Source organism: Schistocerca serialis, chromosome 3 (genome assembly GCF_023864345.2).
Source record: "Schistocerca serialis cubense isolate TAMUIC-IGC-003099 chromosome 3, iqSchSeri2.2, whole genome shotgun sequence".
Lineage (NCBI taxonomy): Eukaryota > Metazoa > Arthropoda > Insecta > Orthoptera > Acrididae > Schistocerca > Schistocerca serialis.
The window spans coordinates 578,284,927-578,307,073 of NC_064640.1; the positions used below are offsets into that span (position 1 = coordinate 578,284,927).

At 38.4% G+C, this 22,147-nt stretch overlaps 1 protein-coding gene across 4 annotated transcripts in view; it reads right to left on the reverse strand.

The window, feature by feature from the left end:
- LOC126470469 (syntaxin-binding protein 5) overlaps positions 1-22,147 on the reverse strand; it is a 1,027,167-nt gene that overhangs the window by 109,015 nt on the left and 896,005 nt on the right. For all 4 annotated transcript variants that reach the window (XR_007586213.1, XM_050098331.1, XM_050098330.1 and 1 more), the window contains exon 18: positions 18,454-18,657. Coding sequence is in view for 3 of the 4 variants with exons in the window: in XM_050098331.1 (XP_049954288.1) it covers positions 18,454-18,657 (204 nt within the window). In the remaining variant the exon portion in view is untranslated. The remainder of the gene's footprint in view (positions 1-18,453; positions 18,658-22,147) is intronic.

Sequence of the window (22,147 nt, forward strand, 5' to 3'; positions counted from 1 at the left end):
TACAGTGAGTAGCAATGTATCCTTATCCTCTGTTAGTGTATGTGCATCATGTATCCATGATCCTTTATTCAGCAATTTGACACATATCAGGGGTCTAAGTACACTGGTTACTGTAGCAGAATGATATTCACTGAAATCTGCAGCAATTTTGTATCCATATGTGCACTTTGCAAAATGCTGCTGTGTGTCACAGAGTGTATTTTCATAGAGGAACTCCAGTTTCCCTGCATCCTAATAATGAAGAAAAGCCTGCTACTTGCTTTGCTTAAGACTGAACTTCATCATCATTCAAATAATATCCCCATATTAGATCGTTCTGTGATATGGTTCACTCTAATAGAGTATATTACTACACATGCAGACTTTTGTCTTTATCAACACAATGAGCACACTGTCAAGTCTTTAGGCCTCATTGAAATTTTGGTATGACTTGTCACAGAGGAATATCACTGAAGCTGCTTAATTAAGTTTATTAAGACCAGTTTATTAAGAACGATGTTGTAACTGTGGTATTGGGGTAGTGTCTTTGATTCATAATCAAAACGTCTTTGGTCCCAGGTTTGAATCCCGCCACTGCTTAAATTTTATTAATAATCAGCATTGGCAGCTGAAGTCTTCCAGCATAAGAAATCATCCTCATTCTGCCAATGGCCTTGTCATAGAGGGCGGAGGAGCGGACAGAGGTTCAGGGCACTGTCTTGCCCCTGAAGACGGAAGAATTAACAAAGATCAATGGCATGAGGATGCAGAAGGCAATGGAAACCACTGCATCAAAGACACATAATGTGTATCCACAGGACATGTGGCCTCTAATTGAAGAAGTGTCGTAATGATCTCTCCTTTAGCATAAGATTCTGGAATAGTCCCCCATTCGGATCTCTGGGAGGGGACTGCCAAGGGGAAGGTTACCATGAGAAAAAGATTGAATAATCAATGAAATAATAACATTCTGCAAGTCGGGGTGTGGAACATCAGAAGCTTGAATGTGGTAGGGAAACTAGAAAATCTGAAAAGGGAAATGCAAAGGCTCAATCTAGATATAGTAGGGGTCAGTAAAGTGAAGTGGAAAGAAGACGAGGATTTCTGGTCAGATGAGTATAGGGTAATATCAACAGCAGCAGAAAATAGTATAACAGCAGCAGGATTCATTATGAATAGGAAGGTAGGGCATAGAGTGTGTTACTGTGAACAGTTTAATGATAGGGTTATTCTTATCAGAATCAACAGCAAACCAACAACAGCAACAACAATCCAAGTACACACGCCGATGTCACAAGCTGAAGATGAAGAGATAGAGAAAATGTATGAGGATACTGAAAGGGTAATACAGTATGTAAAGGGAGATGGGGGACTGGAATGCAGTTGTAGGGGAAGGAGTAGAAGAAAAAGTTACAGGAGAATATGGGGCTTGGGGCAAGGAATGAGAGAGGAGAAAGATTAACTGAGTTCTGTAATAAATTTCAAATAGTAACAGCAAATACTTTGTTCAGGAATCACAAGAGGAGGAGGTATACTTGCAAAAGGCCAGGTGTCACGGGAAGATTTCAGTTAGATTACATCATGGTCAGACAGAGATTCCGAAATCAGATAATGGATCGTAAGGCATACCGAGGAGCAGATACAGACTCAGACCATAACTTAATAGTGATGAAGACTAGGCTGAAGTTCAAGACATTAGTCAGGAAGAATCAATACGCAAAGAAGTGGGATAAGGAAGTACTAAGGACTGACGAGATACCCTTGACATTCTCTAAGGCTACAGATACAGCAATAAGGAATAGCTCAGTAGGCAGTACAGCTGAAGAGGAATGGACATCCCTAAAAATGGTGATAATAGAAGTTGGGAAGGAAAACATAGGTACAAAGAAGGTAGCTGCAAATAATCCATGGGTAACAGAAGAAATACTTCAATTGGAGGAAGTACAAAAATGTTCTGGGAGACTCAGGAATACAGAAATACAAGTCGATGAGGAATGCAATAAATAGGAAGTGCAGGGAAGCTAAGACAAAATGGCTGCATGAAATATGTGAAGAAACTGAAAAAGAAATGATTGTTGGTAGGACTTACTCAGCATACAGGAAAGTCAAAACAATCTTCAGTGACATTAAATGCAAGGGCAATAACATTAAGAGTGCAGTCGGAATTCCACTGCTAAATGTAGATGAGAGAACAGATAGGTGGAAAGAATACATTGAAAGCCTCTATGAGAGGGAAAGATTTGACTGATGTGATAGAAGAAGAAACAGGAGTCAATTTAGAAGAAATATGGGACCCGGTATTAGAATCAGAATTGAAAACAGCTTTGGAGGACTTAGATCAAATAAGACAGAAAGGATAGAAAACATTCCATCAGAATTTCTAAAATCATTGGAGGAAGTGGCAATAAAACAATTATTCACGTTGATGTGTGGAATGTATGAGTCTGGTGACATAACCATCTGACATCCGGAGAAACATCATCCACACAATTCCGAAGATAAGAGCTGACAAGTGTGAGAATTATCGCACAATCAGCTTAACAGCTCATGCATCCAAGTTGTTGACAAGAATAATACACAGAAGAATGGAAAAGAAAATTGAGGATGCACTAGATGATGATCAATTTGGCTTTAGGGAAGGTAAATGCATGAGAGAGGCAATTCAGACATTGTGGTTAATAATGGATGCAAGACTAAAGAAAAATCAAGACATGTTCATAGGATTTGTTGACCTGGAAAAAGCGTATGACAATGTAAAATGGTGCAAGATGTTCAAAATTCTGAGAAAAATAGGGGTAAGCTACAGGGAGAGATAGGTTATATACAATATATACAACAGCCAAGAGGGAATACTAAGAGTGGACAACCAAGAACGAAATGCTCATATTAAAAAGGGTGTCGGACAAGGATGTAGTCTTTTGTCCCTACTGTTCAATCTGTACATCAAGGAAGCAATGATGAAAATGAAAGAAAGGTTTAGGAGTGGAATTAAAAAATTCAAGGTGAAAAGATATCAATGATATGATTTGCTGATGACATTGCTATCCTGAAAGAAAGTGAAGAAGAATTACGTGATCTGCTGAATGGAATGAACAGTCTAATGAGTACAGACTGTGGATTGAGAGTAAATTGAAGAAAGATGAAGGTAATGAGAAGTAGTAGAAATGAGAACAGTGAGAAACTTAATATCAGGATCAATGGTCATGAAGTAGATGAAGTTAAGGAATTCTGCTACCTATGCATTAAAATAACGAGTGATGGATGGAGCAAGGAGGACATCAAAAGCAGACTAGCAAATGACAAAAAGGGCATTCCTAGCCAAGAGAAGTCTACTAATACCAAATATTGGCCTTAATTTGAGGAAGAAATTTCTGAGAATGTACGTCTTGAGTACAGCATTATATGGTAGTGAAACATGGACTCTGGGAAAACTGGAACAGAAGAGAATTGAAGCATTTGAGATGTGGTGCTACAGACAAATGTCGAAAATTAGGTGGACTGATAAGGTAAGGAATGAGGAGGTTTTGTGCAAAATCGGAGAGGAAAGGAATACGTGGAAAACACTGATAAGAAGAGGGGACAGGATGATAGGACATCTGTTATGACATGAGGGAAAGCCTTCCATGGTGCTAGAGGGAGCTGTAGAAGGCAGAAACTGTAGAGGAAGACAGAGATTGGAATACATCCAGCAAATAATAGAGGAAGTAGATTGCAAGTGCTACTCTGAGATGAAGAGATTAGCATAGGAGAGAATTCATGGCGGGGCGCATCAAGCCAGTAAGAAGACTGATGAAAAAAAAAGACCAGTATATGAAAGATTCATTCCATAATGAGTAACAAGGGGCAAATGGTGAACCACGTACATTCACATGCAAGCCATATTCTACAAGTGAGAGAGATTGAAAGAAAATATATCCATTATAAAATGCTTTTATTGGCAGTTTTAATTTGCTACAAACCTATTTAATGTTTCCACATAATCACAATACATGTGTAAGCACTTTTTTTAATGTTACATAGCTTCTTTACCTCCTCTGCATAGAAGTTCTCCACCTGGGAATTGAAATAATTTTCATTTCCTCATCACCTTCAAATTTATGTCTACCAAGCCTTTTTTCAAGTAAAAGAAAATGCAGTAGTTTCTGGGTGTGGGGTCAGGGAAATTAAGTGGTGGTCAAAAAGTTTCCAATGGAAAGAGTTAATGTTACTCTTACAAGGAATCCCTTGAGTGCGAGGTCGCAGAAGACCAATGATGTTTACAGCATTCGATGGCCCATATAGTGTCTGCCATGCAACCATAGTATACACTGCTAATGGTAACAGGGAGTGGGAGTGGAGGTATCTAATGGTGAGCAAAGCATGAGACTACAGAGTATAGTTGAACTTCTTAGTCAACGAGTAACTTGCTACAGTGCTTGGGGTGTTTATATAAAGAACGGCAGTGACAATGATAAACAAAGCAAACATTGCACTATATTTACAACAGTTGCTGAAGTTGACATTTCATCAGAAATTTGTAGATGAGTTACACAAATTTATCCCATTGTTCAGTAAGGAATTTGTTTTCAGTGCCAACCAATCAAGATTTAAAGAGGAAACGTATGTGAAAGGAACCCTGAAAATTAGAAATACCAAGAGAGTTGTATCAAGTTCAACTAAAATCAGTGGCTTAATGCATTTGTATACAATTATATCTGTTGTTAATCTGGATGATAAATTGGCTGGAAAGTTATGTATTGTGCTGTGAGAAGTTAAAGGTGTTCTGCCCCCTACATTTGTTTCTTGTGTGCATGATATTGCAAGGGCAGTAGGGAATATTTACATCAAAGAAAGCAAGACTGGAAAAATGAGCATGAGAGAACTACAACTATGGTACGAGTACTGCTTTTGGCCAATAGCTGGTCAAAATAACTTGCTTTTGATCAATCGCTGGTCTGCATATAAAAATCGAGGTTCTTTAGAGCAAACTAACCCACCTGAAAAGTGTGTGACACTGCAATTCATACCACCTGGAATCATTCGAAAAATTCAGCCTCTGGATGTTCGTTTCTTCTGTGCCTATAAAACATATTAACACACTGTCTGCAGCTGAAGGATAGCCAGTTTCACTATAAGCTCCATGACAGACTGTTCCACACTATGTTGCATTTCATCACATTCCATCATTTCTCATCACCTCACTACACAAATATGATTGTAGAGTGGACACCTAGCTGGACATCCAGCATCGTTTGTAACTACCAAGGAGTTCATCTCTGATTTTGATGGTACAAACTTTGTGATCACTGTGGCATGCCATTTTTCATTTGGTGTTCATGATGCAAGATAATGGTTTGTTTTGAACATTTCTTGAATGTTGACTATATCCATTTTGTGAAGTGTAATACATATATCCCATAAAAGGTTGATCTCTGCACATCCCAGACATTCACTTCCTTTCACCCTCCTGGTGCCCATATTGTAAGCCATAAGCAGCTAATATTTTAACTGTCATAATTGCTAATGCTACACTTTCAAATTAGATTTACTAAGGATTGAACTTGCAACCTCACACTAAAGTGGTTCCTTGTTAGTACATGAAGCAATGCATGGAGGTACATTATCATTGAGGTATACTATTGCACACGAAAGTTTCCCATGCTGTCAATTTTGTGTTTAATTTGTCAGTGTGGTGAGCGTTTCACATTAGACAGTACATGTGAAATACTTGTTTCATTAAATCAACTAAAGAATGCCCTTCTACTCCCACAAAATGGTACCCATCGTTTTTCAACTTGGGTAATGTGTCTGTTTGTGCTTGTTTGGTTTGGGTAAAGATGAATGGCACCACTACATTGGCCATTTTGATTTTGTATTGGTACAGGATGTCCATTTCTCTTTTCCTGCAACAATGTGGGAAGACAAATCGTATCCACCTTACCAATACTGATACAAAAATGCACATTCTCTTAACATTCTTTCTCTTTGTATTGGTCCATAAATATTTCTAGTACCCACCATGCACACAGTTAGTGTTATTCAAGCATTTCCATGATAATCATGTAAATAAATGTGTGCCCAATATTACGAAACTCATCAGCCAGAGCACCAATCATCAACAGTCAATTAGAGCACTGTTTTTCATCCACATGTTGCACAATTTAATTAGTCTGGATATCTGACCTCCCACACCACTCTTCACCATGGACTTCTGTACAGCCATTTTTGAAGTGTCAACACCACTGTCTCATTCACACATTACTTTAGGTCCATAAACTAGGCATGCTGGTGAATCTGAAGAGCTGTAAATCCTTTTGCAGACAAAAATTGGATCACAGAATGTAGTTTGCAATAGGAGGGAGTGAAGATTTTTGAAGGCATTATTGTTTGCTTCCACTGACAGCTGTAAACCTATTGAAACAAAAATGGCTTTGTGAGTTTCTAAACAGTCAATAGATGATATTGCATCTATGCAACTTTTGTTCTGAGCTGCCAACATTTAAATATAAGCAAATGGCCCTTAATTTTCAAATAAACCTTATATGTAGTCTGGCAGAATGAATAGGAGGATTTGAGTCACACATTATGGCAACATCATTGTCCCTGCATTGAGGAAAGACTGCAATACGTAATTACAACCCTGTGGAGTTCAGATAATTGAGCATTTGCCATCAAGGAATAAAAAGTAACTAGTCTCCCATCACAGTTTGGCACTGCAGACATGCCTTGGCCCTAACATTGTCAGGTTGCTTCCTGTGGCACATCATTCATAATAACCCGTACTTCCACCCACACAAATTACAAGTCGTACAGAAACTGAACAAACACAATAAAGTTGGTTGACAAACCTTTGACTTGTGCTTCCTCGAACTTTTAGCAGGCAACCTGCTGATGCGAAACAACATACTGATGTCACATAAGACCCATTTTCATCTAGACAGTGGTGCAAGTAAACAGAATTACAGGTACTGGGTGCAATGAAACCAAGGTATTCCTCTTTAGCTGCAGGAGAAATCCCAGCAGATGATGTAAACTTCTGTTCGCTGGCTGGAGGAGTGCACAGAATGCAATGATGATGATCTCTACAGTGTTACATTTCAAACTAAGTAAAGAGCACACATGATGTGTAATGGTATACTTTTTCTTCATTTTCAGTATGTGTTGCAATAAATTTGCCAATTTGTTTGGTAGTTATGCTCTTTTTATATATCACACTATTAATTCTGCCAAATCCTGTACTGACATACTACATGCTTGTCACTTCATGGGTATGCCAAAAGTATAGACATGTTTGCTTCATCAACTGAAAGATAATATTTACTCTCAAGTTCATGCCAAAGCAAATAATCATGAAGCAGCAGACTCTCAGCATTCATGTTTGTAGGATATATGTTCTTAACACAATGTGTGTCCTCAAGATGTTAGATATGTTACACAGCAGTGCAAGAGACACTATATTGGTGAAGCTTTTTCCCTGGACATGAGGTATGTCAAGACAAGTGCACATTAAGCTGGAGTAAAGTACTTCCTGCATATCTTAGATACCTACTTTTTACAGAGCACGGCTTTAGCAGTGAGAATGCATTGTGGAAATTTTGAATACTTCCATGGCACCATCCTCATAATATGAGGAACACATGAAGGATGTACATGAGGGCATTTTGTTGTTTTTAATCTGCCTGCTGAGAGAGTGTAATTAGTCCACGACATCCATAGTTCTCTTTAAAGACGGAAGTTTGGAGGAGTCTCCAGCCTTCTTAATAGATGTTGCTTCATATAAAATTAATGAATCTGCCACCATCTGTGAACGTTTTTGTTGTACTTATCCTAAGGTTTTCGTTACAAAATTCAACAGCAAGAGGAATAAAAGAAGTTTCATTGCCTAGAAAATTTGTTACATTTAATTATATGGTATCAATTCATTAATTAGACTTTATCAAGAAATCATGTCACAACAGCTGTGGTAGAATTATGAATAAAAAAAATTGTCCTGTGTTAAATGTTCTTGAATGTCAACAAAGCATAGGTAAATATTTGGCACTCATAATGTTGCACTGGGTTTGGAATATCAGGTACAGCATTAAGGCAGATAAATACCATGATATCAGTTCAGATTGTTTCTGATAATTCCTTCATAATCATAACCCTACAGTTCAACAAAGATGAAAAGATAGGGAGAGATCGAGTTGCCATTATGAAGCAGTAAACCTAGGCCAGCAGTCATACAGAAGATACCAGAGAGACTGCACACTAATTAAACAACACACAGGGAGCTCCATAAACAGGGAATTGCTCCAGGCCAAGGTACTACTGGTAATGTAAGACCTCCTTCACTTCAGATACTGTACTCTCTCTGAAAGAACTTCCAAACATCAAGGACACAAAACCACTCCCTTCATTGCCTCTCAACCATCTCCACCCCATTACCACCTGGATCCCAGATCCTTATTCTTAATAGCTGACATCAATCTCTTATGCAACAATATCCCCCATGCCCATGGCCTTTCTGTTCTTGAATTCTACCTGTCCCACTCTCCTACTAAATCCACCACATGATTCCTTAGAGACCAGACTAATTACATCACGATCCTTAAGAAGCACTTCTTCACGATTAACATATACAAACAAATCTGAGGCATCACCTTGACCACCCATACAACACCCTCAAATGCCATTGTGTTCATGGGCCATCCAGGGGAACCCTCCTGATCCACCTTAGATTTTAAGCCCCTTATATGGTTTCATTCATTGATGATATGATATCTTCATGATATGTAGCCACAGCCAATACAATTTATCCTCGTTCTTCCAGAGTCCTAACACCTTCTCTCCCACCCACTTCTCCTGATCATCTTCGGTCCAGCATGCCATGTCACCAGACATGACGTCCACCTCTTTGAAACCTCCACGAAAAACCCTGTCCATATGGAGTCCACTGACACTCAACAATACCTCCATTTTGATAAGCAATCTTCTTTTCCAAACTAAAAGTATTTCCCATTAAGTCTGGCCAGCTGTGGATTACACACCTGCAGTTTTGAGCAATCTGCTGCACAGGATGCTGAAGGTATTACTAAGACATTAGCACACAGACACCACTCTCTAAACCTAGTCCACAAACAGATCTCCTGTGTCATATCCACACAAGCGGCTTTATGAAGCAACAACATCCATGAACCAGCAACAAAATATGACCCCCTGGACTGTAGCAACTTATCCAAATCATTTTCAGGATGTTGATAACCCATGGTCAAGCCTGAAAGTGAGGAACATCCAACCCACAATCTTTCCCACCTCATCCACAATGGTGCTCTGCTGTGCACTCAATCTATGTATTATCCTGGTCCATAATTACACCACACCTTCTCCTGAGCCCTTACCACATGGGTAGCATGCTCATTCATTTTAATTTTTCCAGACCAATTTTTATTTTTAACAATATTTTGGGATGTACATTTCAAGAACCAACTGCTGAATATATCTAGTAGTTAAAATATGAGGGCAAAGAACTGATCACTGCAGACTCGTAAGTTTCTTGGAGTTACTATAAACATAATCTTTTTATGGACTGCTCAAGTAGATTGCTTAGTGAAGCATTTAAACAGTTTTGTTTATGCAATAATAGCCCTAAGTAATTTAACTGATTTAGCTATTAAGAAAATTTTCACCATTCAAGTTTTATATCAGTTGTTGGATGCAGCATAATTTTTTGGTGTGTTGAAAAAGTAAAGCTGTATGGAATGTTCAAGGCACAGAAAAAAATCATCAGAGCTATGATGGAAACAAACAATAGACAACCAAGCGAACCATTATTAAAAGCCTTGACTTAATGACAATTCCTTGTACATTCATATATAAAATATCCATCTTTGAGATTAAAACTCCCCACGAGTTTTTGAAGCAATTTATTTTACACATGCTTAAAAAATAAGGTATAGGTCAGACTACAGGTTGCCTTGTCACAGGTTTATCATGCTTGAAAGTGCTCCATATTACATGACTTCGAAGCTTAGCAATAAAATATGGACCAAGTTCAAGGACAAAAAAGTCTAAAATTTAGGGAAGAAAAGTACTTGAAAAGCAAATGATGTTACAGTTCAAAAGATTTTATACAAAAGGAAGACAAGTAGCAGACACTGCAAATTTTTACATTCATCTCTGTATACGTGTGCATCCTCTTTTAACAGATTTGTGTGTTGTTCTTATATACACAACCATATTTATAAACTACGAAGACAAACCATTAAAAATACTTAAAAAATAAAGGTTGCAGCATGGAAAATTTTAAAAAAGACAAAGACATGTAAAACCTATTTAGATTTTTGCATTGTGATATATATCACCCCCCCCCCCCCTCCCCCCTAACCATTTCTCTCTCTCTCTCTCTCTCTCTCTCTCTCTCTCTCTCTGTGTGTGTGTGTGTGGGGGGGGGGGGGGGGGGGGGCATGTGAAGTTTGATTTCATCTTCCACTTCTGGCTGCTCCACTTTTTTGGTCTGCCACATCTTGCAGTGTATATACGTATATAGGCACACAACAGTATTCACTGAGTCAACAATGTTTCAATGATATGATCCTATGTGAAATGATAAATATTCTATTCTGAATACTCCATCCCATTCTATTCCCTCTTTGAGGATAGCAAAATATCCACAATGTCTTCTACGAAGGGAGACTTCATTTTATAAAAATTTATAAACAAATTACTGTACTGTCTTTTTTGAGAGACCAATGGGTTTGCTAGCTGTACATTTCATTCATAGTATAAAATAAAACATACTGGTACTAATGTGCCAGCTGGCAGTCCCATGGGGGCCGAGCAGCTTCTACTACATCTAGCAGTGCCATCAGCCAGCTGTCAGTCTATGCGCTGCTACTTGACCTGACCACTCTGCATCTCACGCAGTGCCACCGAGAGAAGATCTACTGCAGGGCATCTTCATCTGGTACTCTGGGCATTTACAAAGGGTTGCAGGTTTGGCACCTGCACACCTATGCTTCTGTCTGACTACAGACAGTGGCCTCCCAACCACCCAGCATATGCTGTTGCCTGCCAGATTCATGACAACAGCCAGGAGTTTGCAAGGCTGCATCAGCCACTGCTATTCCACCAAGGTAGCACACCAGCTTGGCACACTTGTGCTGCCAAGAGCCGAACGCTAGGCCATGTGTTATGCTCAGGTGGCATTGCCTCTGTATGGACAACTTACAGAATAAAGAATGTTGTCACCACCAGAACTCTTCCGACTCAGCGCTCGCCGTGGTACTGGTACAACATGACCCACTATCTGGCAAATCCCATTCCGAGGCAGCAACGACCGTTCCAGCATTTAATAGCGACTGCACCTCCAACTCAATCTCTCTTTGGGGACAACAAAATGTCACTGATTTTTGTCTTGTGTAGTGAGATTCTTGTAAAATTTCTAAACTGAAGAACTGTCCTAAAACCAAGCCTTTCTTGAGTGAATTTTTAGTTTGTTGGCATTACATTTCACTCATACTAAGAAAACAAAACCATATCAGTTCCCAGTTCAACATATTATAATGATTTTTTCACAAATGGAATGATACTGCAGTCTTGCAGATAACTTTGTGCTCTATCTTTGGTGTGTTGTATGCAAGTTTATTGTGCATACAGCAGTGACTTTGCTAAACTGTATCTTAATATTGCCACTGTTTATCACTGGGAAACACACATGCAAACTAAACAGTAGTTACATGTTCCAAGAGTCACTTTGAACAAAAATATCAATGACATATTGCAAGTCAGTTCACAGAGTAGTAACGTAATTGGTATTTAAATGCGGCTGTATGCTAATCTTTTGCAAATAAATTCACATAACGAAAAACAATACTAGTTTAATAGCATAAGAATTTCTGTTTATTAAAGGACGCAATGAGAATGCCCAGTGCACAGTTCATGCTACAAAGTTTTTCACTGAGGACACAGTACACAGTACACACCAACCCAGCAGCTCATGTGAAGTTCAATAAACATGAAGCTGGATTTCAGAATAACTATTTGAGAGTAAAAATCAGTAACTACCTGTTGGTGAAAGCAGTTTCAGACATGGAGAAATAATTTTCAGGGCAAGAAGCTATATTTGCATACCATACAGTTATGTGCAACCAGAGTTTTAAGGGCAAGTACTGCACCACTGGCATAATTAAATCTGTTTTCAACAGGAAATTCTCATGCTCATAGACAAAAACCAAATTAGTTATCATGAACACAGCCTTGCTGTTTGCTAGGAGCAAATAATAAACGAACTGAAAGAAGCACAGTTTATTTCAGGGACATAGATTCTTCCAACTAAGGAAACTTAATAGTGATTAGGTTTTACAATCCACATGACACCATCATAGAAAGAATGTTGGAGTTGGTGAACATCAGTGTTGAAACTGTAAAGTATTTGATTTTATATGTCTTAGAGATATTGAGAAAGTCTGATGTTGAGAAAAACTTTGTAACAATTTCAGCAAATAACACAAATACCAATCATCAAAGGAATAAAAGGAAAGCTAAAAACAATCTTTATTATAAGCTTTAAGACAAGAGTGCAAATAATTGAACAGCTGCAGGTTTTCTACATCTACACATCTACATCTGCATCTGACTCTACAATTCACACATAAATTTTTAGCAGAATGTGCACAGAATCCCATACAAACTATCTCTCTACCATTCCACTCCCAAATAGGACATGGGAAAAATGACCATCTAAATCTTTCCATGTGTGTTCCGATTTATCTTACTTTATTCCACTGTTAATTTCTCCCAATGTGTTGGCATTTGGAGGAGAAAGTTGATTACTGAAATTTCATGAAAATATCTTGCTGCTATGAAAAAGTCTTTGTTTTAATGATCGACATTCCACGTGCTTGTTACATCCATGATGGTCTTCCCCCCAATTTCATTATAACGCAAAACAAGCAACCCTCTGTCAATCATATTTGATAAGGATCCCACACCCCAAAGAAATACTTCAGAAGAGGACAGACAAGCAACTGTAGGCAGTCTCGTTACTTTCTCTGTCCCATCTTCTAAGTGTTCTGCAAATAAAATGCTGTCTTTGGTTACTCATCCCAGCAACATTTTCTTTGCCACTGTTCCAGTTTTTGTTGTTTGTGATTGTAATCCCTAAGTATTTAGTTGATTTACAGTTTAACTGAAATTTAATGGCATTTTTTTAGTACTACTCATATTGTGCACGGTGCTGTCCAAATGAGCACAGACCGTTTATTCATGGATATATAGCCACTAAACAGTAAAATCTGTTACTGCATGTGTTGAAACCTAAAAACCATTCTGTGAGTTTTAAGTCTTAGCAAACCCAAATAATTATATCCGCTCCTTTCCATCAGCCTTCAGCCCTTTTCAAGACAGCTTACTTTATCAAGAAGTATTCTGTGCATTGAAAAAGACAGTATCCCTATAACTGAAGTTGCAGACAAAATAAATTGTTACTCAACACATGTGTAACCAGCAAATGAAAAGATTTTTATAGCTGCTATAAAACGAGTTAGAGAGTGAACAGATACTGACAGTGGGTCAGTTCTATGATATCATTGAGACTTTTTATAATACTTGTATTGTATGTATTTGTAAATTATGTGAATCATTTCTGGGACCTTTTCTGGAATCTTTTCAGACAAAGGAATGACTCACCATAAATGAAACCATCAACTGGATTAGTGTTCAAAAATTCTACTGTTTTGTAAATTCTAGGGTCAGAACTTGGCTGTGAATGGGGGTGGTGCTGGTGGTGTTGGGGAGGGCAAGGGGGGGGGGGGGGGGACAAAGTTTAGTGATAATATATATTCCGTATATTCAGTAATTAATGCTTTGTGATCAGGTGAAAGATACAGACTGAAGTTCGAAACAATAAAAGTTCTGCTGAAATCATTCTTGTTAGACTCCATTCTGTGGGCTTTTAGAATTTGACACTTAATGAATATAAAATTTCACACAGTTACACACCACTAAAAACTACTGTTCAAGTACCAGGAAGCCTGTATGGAGAATTTCAATAAAAAAGTGATAAATTTACATCTCAATTCTTTATCAAATATTGCTATGACCCTTCGTAAGTGGTATGTTAGATTAGATTCATACAAATAATAACAATCATCATTCACAGAGATAACGCCCATCTGTGCAACTAAACGAAAATCAGTTTGTTTTTTTGCTATATGCTTTTTGCTGCTTTTATTCATGAAATATCTTCAGTGGCCTGTAATACAAGGTTTTTTTTAATACATATAATACATGCATTATGTAGTAATTACAATATGTTACCATGTTACGTTTTGTAATATTTTTCAGATTAGAAACAAATTTTGTAGCACAAATTTAATGAGGCTAAATTATCATTGATACTTACAGTCTTAGTCCATATGTGTGGTCCCAAAGATGTGTTCATTTGGTTCCCATGCTCCAGCTGGCCAATTTCTGGCATTTCTTCATCCACATTTATTACAACACATCACTTGCATTTTTCATTTTTTTTCATTTTATGATCAACAAGTGTGTGTCTACAGTGTATAGTGTTGCCAATTCTCTCTCTCTCTCTCTCTCTCTCTCTCTCAGAGAGAGAGAGGTTGATTAATTATTTGCTTGGGTTATTTTTCAGATTTCTGTTTGTTATTGTTGTAATGGCTTACAGGGTGAGTAATTTATATTGATTTAGTCATTAATTACTTTCTTTTTCACTGCAAGGGCTCTTTGTATGTGAAAGTTTTCTTGTAATGTCAGGAGTTTTTTGTTGTGGTTGTTCACTCTAATAATTTTCATGTCAATTTCATGTTACATGGTTAACAACCATGTTTTATCAGGTGTTCAGCAAAGGTAGAATGGCTATTTTCATACTTCCAGCTTCTTATATGGTTTTTATACCTAGTTTTGAAATTCCTGCCTGCCATCCCCATATACGCAGATTCACATTCTTGGCATTCTAACTGGCATATGCCTGCTCCTTTTTATTTATCTGGTTTGTCTGTTGTTGTTGTTGTTTCTAAACGTGACCGGTATGTGTTTTTTGTTCTGTAAGCAATGTGCAATCCCTGTTTCTTTAATGCATTTGCCATACTGTGTATTGATTTGTGTTTGCGAGTTAAAGTTACCATCTCTTTTGTTAGACATGCCAGGAGGGTTACTGTTTCGTGTTTGCATGCATGCTGAAGTTTCTGTGGGATTCTTTGGCGCTTGAGTTCTCTGCTAGTTTTCAGTTTTCTTTAGCTGCATTTTGATTTTTTGTCCAAGTCTGTACTGTATGGGTGTTGTAACCATTGTTTGTGGTGGTGGGTTTTATTGTTTGTGATGCTTTTTCATAGTTTTCTTTACTGAGTGGTATATTATTTAGTCTGTGGAATATGTGTCGTAGAGCTGTTAATTTTTGATTTTGTGGTTGGATGATGAAGCATGTATAATTGTACCTGTGGCTGTTGTCTTTCTGCAAATATCAAATGTGTGCTTACTGCTGTCTCTCTTTACTCCACATATCTGTACAAGTAAACAATTTTGTATCCTCTCTCTATGATGACTGTATCAAAGATTGTGTTTTCTATGTGGTTGATGAATATGTTTGCCTATGTTCCAGACATTGGAGATCCCATTGGAAGCCCATCTTTTTATAAGTAAAATTTCTTTTCAAACTGAAAGTAATTTTGGGATGTCATTGCTTTGATGGTTTTGGTTATTTCATTAGTATTGTCTGAAAGTAGTTTGTTGTATGTCAGTATGTTTTCTTCAATTTGTTTTATTGTGTCTGCAGTGGGTATTGAGGTGTACATGTTCTCTAGGTCAAAAAAAGATGAGTAATGCTGTTTGTAGAATGTGTAAGTCTTTTGTGTTGTAAGTTCATTTGTGTTTTTCATTCTTTTGCTGTTCTTCATTTCATAATGTTTCATTATGATTTTGTTCATATGTTTTGCCTCGTTGGTATGATGTTGCATGCATGAAATTAATGTTAGTCCTCAATGGAATAAGGGGTTTGTGAACCTTCAGTTGGCTTCTGAGTGTTGGTGCTTTTGAGTTCTCCTGTGTGATCTCTTGTTTTTGTTTCTCTGTGAGTAGGTGTTTGTTGTCTTGGAGGTTGTTTTTCATGTAAAACATGCTGCTGGATCAGATTTCAGTGTTGTGTTACTGTTACAGGATATGAAATCTTTAGTTTTTCCCCTATATGTTGTTCTTTATTATCAGTTCTTGTTAGATTGTAATATTTCTTTTAATTTCTTAATGAAGATGTTTTCTGTTTGAATTTTTCTGTTTTGCTTTTTCTTTGACATGGTGATTATGCTGTTTGTTTATTTATTCACTAGTTCCAGTATTAGCCCAATATTTACAATGTTGTTTTTCCATTTCTTTTCCTCTGTCAGGATGCTTTCAGTTTCTACAACCAGGTTTTCTATGTAGTTGTTATCTATTTTTTGTACTGATGATGTGTTTGAGCCCTTTCTCTAATAGCTGCATTTCTCTCTCTTTTAATTCAGTATCTGCAAGGTTTATTAGTTTTGGATGAAATCTGTGGTTGTGAGTGTGTTGTACTTTGTTGTGTTTTGCTTTCTGGTTATTTTTGTCACTGAGTGTTCTGATTTTTCATTTATGTTTGTTCCACATATACTGCAGTGTTCTTGCTCTGATGTGATCAATTTTTTGTGTTATGTTGATCACCACTGTTGGGTTGGGATGACAGGCAGGAATTTCAGAACTAGGTATAAAGAATGTATAAGATGCAGTAAGAATGAAAATAACCATTCTACCTTTGCAGAACACCCAATGAAACAGACATCAACCATCCAACATGGAACATAACATGAAAATTATTAGAGTGAACAATTTCAACAAAAATCTCCTGACATTTCAAGACAACTTTCACACACAGAGAGCTCTTGCAATGAAAAAGAAAGTATTTAATGACCAAATCAATAGAAACAATAACTCACTGACCACATTAACCACTAAAACAATAACAAACAGAACTCTATACACACACACACACACACACACACACACACACACACACACACACACACAAAAAAAAAAAAAAAAAAAAAGAAAAGAAAAAAAAAAAAAGAATAGCCGCTAGCGCTCCCACAAGGATTGATACATTCACGTGCAAGTGATGTGTTGTAATAAATGTGGGTGGAAAAATGCCAGAAATTGGTCAGCCGGAGCATGGGGACTGAATGAATGCAGCTCCAGAACCACACATATGGACTAACAACACTGGTTGGTTGGTTGGTTGGTTTGAGGATTAAAGGGACCAAACTGCAGAGGTCATCGGTCCCTTGTTTCATAAACACATGGAGCACAGGGAAACCATCCATTAGTCATTCGAAGCACAAGATAAAAATTCCAGGGGAAGAAAATCCCCAAGGTCAATAATAACACAACACTGGAAATCATAAGAAACATCAAAAATAATTTAACCTCATGAAATTTGTGCTACAAAAGTTGTTTCTAATCTGAAAAACATGACAAAATATAATATAGTAACATACTGTAACTACTACATAATACATTTGTTATATTTATATAAAGAAACATGGATTACACTCCACTAAGAGTGCTTCATAAATAGAAAGAAGTGAAATGCATATTTTAAAGCAACTAAGGAATAGCAGGAAACAGAACAAATGACAATAGTTATCATGTTTATATGAGCAATAATTCTGTCTTGTCCTGAGTTTTACTCATGGTTTATATCCTTGTTGGAATCTGAGGTGCAAAACATGGCATATGCACCCAGCTAGCATATCCCATTCCAAATGCATGATAAAAAAAATAATATCCTATCTCATCAGAGGCAGTACCACCTATGAATGCAGCCATCATGTGCACAATACAGTGTAACTTTAGCACAGTCTTGTATGATGATGGATGTATCACGAACTAACTGCCCCCCCCCCCCCCCCCCCCCCCGCCATCGCCATGGGGTTAACCCAAGCTGAACCTGTGCCCAACAGCACAGTTGATCAACCAATAGCAGAACATGTGGCTGAGCACAAAAAACCTGGATAACCTCCCCTCCTCCAAACAAATGAACGAACACACACACACACACATTTTGGGTTAGTTAGCTCCTAAGAATGACATTGTCTAAAAGCTTGTCAATGTTTTCAGTCTTGTTTATGTATTTATTGATGATTCATTGCCTCATCTGTATGGCAAATTGTTATGTTTACTCTTTACATTATATGTACACATTATTATGTTAACATATGCTTTAAACAGTCATAAAGTTGCAAATCCATGCCAGTCACAAATTTTCCCAAATTTTGAGGTAAACAGGCACATACAAATATGAACACATTATATTAATAGTTTATTAATCAACAATGACAAAACTAAATACTGATGAAACTCTAGGCTTGTTACTGTAGGAGAAAGTTTTTAACAAAAACATTTCATTAATGTGATGCAGGAATTAAGCCATGTGCCTAAAATTGCTACTTTAATCAGCTATAAGTTGAATGTTCACTCTGTGTACCTTACCTTTCAGTGAAATTATTTCAGCCTTAACCACAAAATCTGTTTCAGCAAGTTGTTGTCTATAAACACAATTATGAGAAGGAAGTGCAACAACTCTGGCCTGCTTCTCTGAAGTTAGCACAACAAACTGACGATCACCAAACTGGTCCTGCTGTCCACCAAGTGTTGGAGACATTCTATTGTTAGATGAGGATTTTGTAGGTGTTTCTGTAAACAAACAAATATTGTGTTTAGTTCACAAAAAAGCCACATAAACAATATTATGCATTTACTCTGTAATTACCTAGAGTAAGAAAAAGTGTGTGAAATAAGATGTTGAAACTGTGATGATATTTTTCCACTCATTATGGGTCATTTATTTAAATAAGTTGACAGCATTCTTATGGTGGTAAGTTGTAGTGTTCTGCTAAACACTTATGACCACTGGTGGTGGAAAGGCCCATTGGTAAAAAAACACACAATATCGCACAAAATGTTTTCTTCCCACGACACTGAATGTGTATATCAGAAGGGCATTATTAATATTATTCTGTTTCTTTAGCTGTAGGATTACTCCACATTTCACAATTAAGTGTCTGACAGAGGGTTCATCAAATCACCTTCAGACTATTTCTCTATCACGGGAAAAATGAACACTTAAATCTTTCCATGTGGGTTCTGGTTGCACTTACTTTATTATGATGATCATTTCTCCCTATTTATGTCAACACCAACAAAATATCATCACAAAGGGAGGAGAAAGTTGGTGATGAAATTTCATGAAAAGATCTCACCCCAACAAAAAATGCCTTTGTTGCAACTTGTAAGTCGTATCCATGACACACGCTCCCCTATTTCAAGATAATACAAAATGAGCTGCCTCTTTTGAACTTTTTCAGTGTCCTCCATCAATCATATCTGATACGGAACCCACAATGCACAGCATTGTTCCAGAAGAGGACAGACAAGTGTAGTGTAGTGAGCCTTTTTTAGTAAACCTATTGCATCATCTAAGAATTCTACCAATTAATTGCAGTCTTTAGTCAGTCTGCCTGCCTCCCCCCCCCCCCACCCCACCCCACCCCCTCCCTGTTCCTACTGAAGTTATTCCTAATTGTAATCCATAAGTACCTATTTCAATTAACAGCCTTTAGATCTGTGTTATTTATCACAAAACCAAAATTTAATGTATTCTAGTACTCATGTGAATGATCTCATACCTTTAATTATTTAGAGTCAGTTGACAAAAATTGGAGGGAAGTGTGGAGGGTAAAAACGGTAGAGGGAGACCAAGGCATGAATACATTAAACAGATTGAGAAGAATGTAGGTTTCAGTAGTTACTCAGAAAGGAAGGAGCTTTCACAGGATAGAGTAGCATGGAGAGCTGCATCAAATCAGTCTCTGGACTGAAGACCACAACAACAACAATGTTCAGATTTATAACTTCAGAAGCAGTGTATTGTCGGCTACTCTCATTGAATTTCACAAGTTTTTAAGGCTTCTGAAGCCTCAGCCCAAGAAATGTGGGACATAGACATTTCTTCTTCATGATTCTCAGTTTTCTGGTACCTCCTGGGGGTTGAAAACACTTTTTAATACCACATCATTAGTAAGCTCTTCTTCAATAACTAAATTTCTGTTAATGTCAATCCATTTGTCAAGTTCTGCTGCTGAAAATTTGCTCAGTTCATTACTGGATGCAGATTTTAGCGTTCATACAAATTCAGAGCAATCAGTTGTTGACTCATCATCATTTACATTGCTTTCCACCTTGGCTTCTTCAACTGATTATGCCACAGTTTTCGCCAGGACTAACTATGCAAATGGCTTATCCTGGTTGAGTGCCTGTAAGCTCCAAATACACATGTGGATTTTCTTGGGGAGAATATAATCACTTAGCAGGTTCACCAAAGACACCAACCACTTTCTTGAACACCTGGAATCCTTACCCAATCTGTTACCTCTGGAAACCATCCTCGTAACCATTGATGCCACTTCCTTATACACAAATATCCCGCACGTCCAGGGCCTCACTGCGATGGAGCACTTCCTTTCACGCCGATCACCTGCCACTGTACCTAAAACCTCTTTCCTCATGACCTTAGCCAGCTTCATCCTAACTCACAACGTCTCCACTTTTGAAGGCCAGACATACCAACAATTAAAGGGAACAGCCATGGGTACCAGGATGGCTCCCTCGTACGACAAACCTATTTATGGCTCGCTTAGAGGAAGCCTTCTTGGTTACCCAGGCCTGCCAACCCAAAGTTTGGTACAGATTTATTGATGACATCTTCATGATCTGGACTCACAGTGAAGAAGAACTCCAGAATTTCCTCTCCAACCTCAACTCATTTGGTTCCATCAGATTCACCTGGTCCTACTCCAAATCCCATGTCACTTTCCTCGACTTTGACCTCCATCTGTCCAATGGCCAGCTTCACACATCCGTCCACATCAAACCCACCAATAAGCAACAGTACCTCCATTATGACAGCTGCCACCCATTCCATATCAAACGGTCCCTTCCCTACAGCTTAGGTCTTTGTGGCAAATGAATCTGCTACAGTCCAGAATCCCTGAACCATTACACCAACAACCTGAAAACAGCTTTTGCATCCCGCAACTACCCTCCCGACCTAGTACAGAAGCAAATATCCAGAGCCACTTCCTCATCCCCTCAAACCCAGAACCTCCCACAGAAGAACCCCAAAAGTGCCCAACTTGTGACAGGATACTTTCCAGGACTGGATCAGACTCTGTGGCTCTCCAGCAGGGATACGATTTCCTCAAATCCTGCCCTGAAATGAGATCCAAAGTTCACGAAATTCTCCCCACTCCACCAAGAGTGTCTTTCTGCCATCCATCTAACCTTCATAACCTCTTGGTTCATCCCTATGAACTCCCTAAACCACCTTCCCTACCATCTGGCTCCTAACCTTGTAACTGCCCCCGGTGTAAAACCCGTCCCATGCACCCTCCCACCACCACCTACTCCAGTCCTGTAACCCGGAAGGTGTACATGATCAAAGGCAAAGCCAAAGCACCCACGTGATTTACCAACTGACCTTCCTACACTGTGAAGCCTTCTATGTGGGAATGACCAGCAACAAACTGTCCACTCGTATGAATGGACACAGGCAGACAGTGTTTGTTGCTAATGAGGATCACCCTGTGGCTAAACATGCCTTGGTGCACGGCCAGCACATCTTGGCACAGTGTTACACTGTACGGTTTATCTGGATACTTCCCACTGACACCAACCTATCAGAACTCCAGAGATGGGAACTTGCCCTTCAATATATCCTCTGTTCCTGTTACCCACCAGGCCTCAACCTCCGCTAATTTCAAGTTGCCGCCCCTCGTACATCACTTGTCATTCAACAACATCTTTGCCTCTGTACTTCCGCCTCGACTGACATCTCTGCCCAACCTCTTTGCCTTTACATATGTCTGCCTGTGTCTGTATATATGTGGATGAATATGTGTGTGTGTGTGTGTGTGTGTGTGTGTGTGTGTGTGTGTGTGTGTGTGCACGTGCGCGTGTAAGTGTGTACCTGTCCCTTTTTCCCCCCTAAGGTAAGTCTTTCCGCTCCCAGGATTGGAATGACTCCTTACCCTCTCCCTTAAAACCCACATCCTTTCGTCTTTCCCTCTCCTTCCCTCTTTTCTGATGATGCAACGTTGGGTTGCGAAAGCTTGAAATTTGTGTGTGT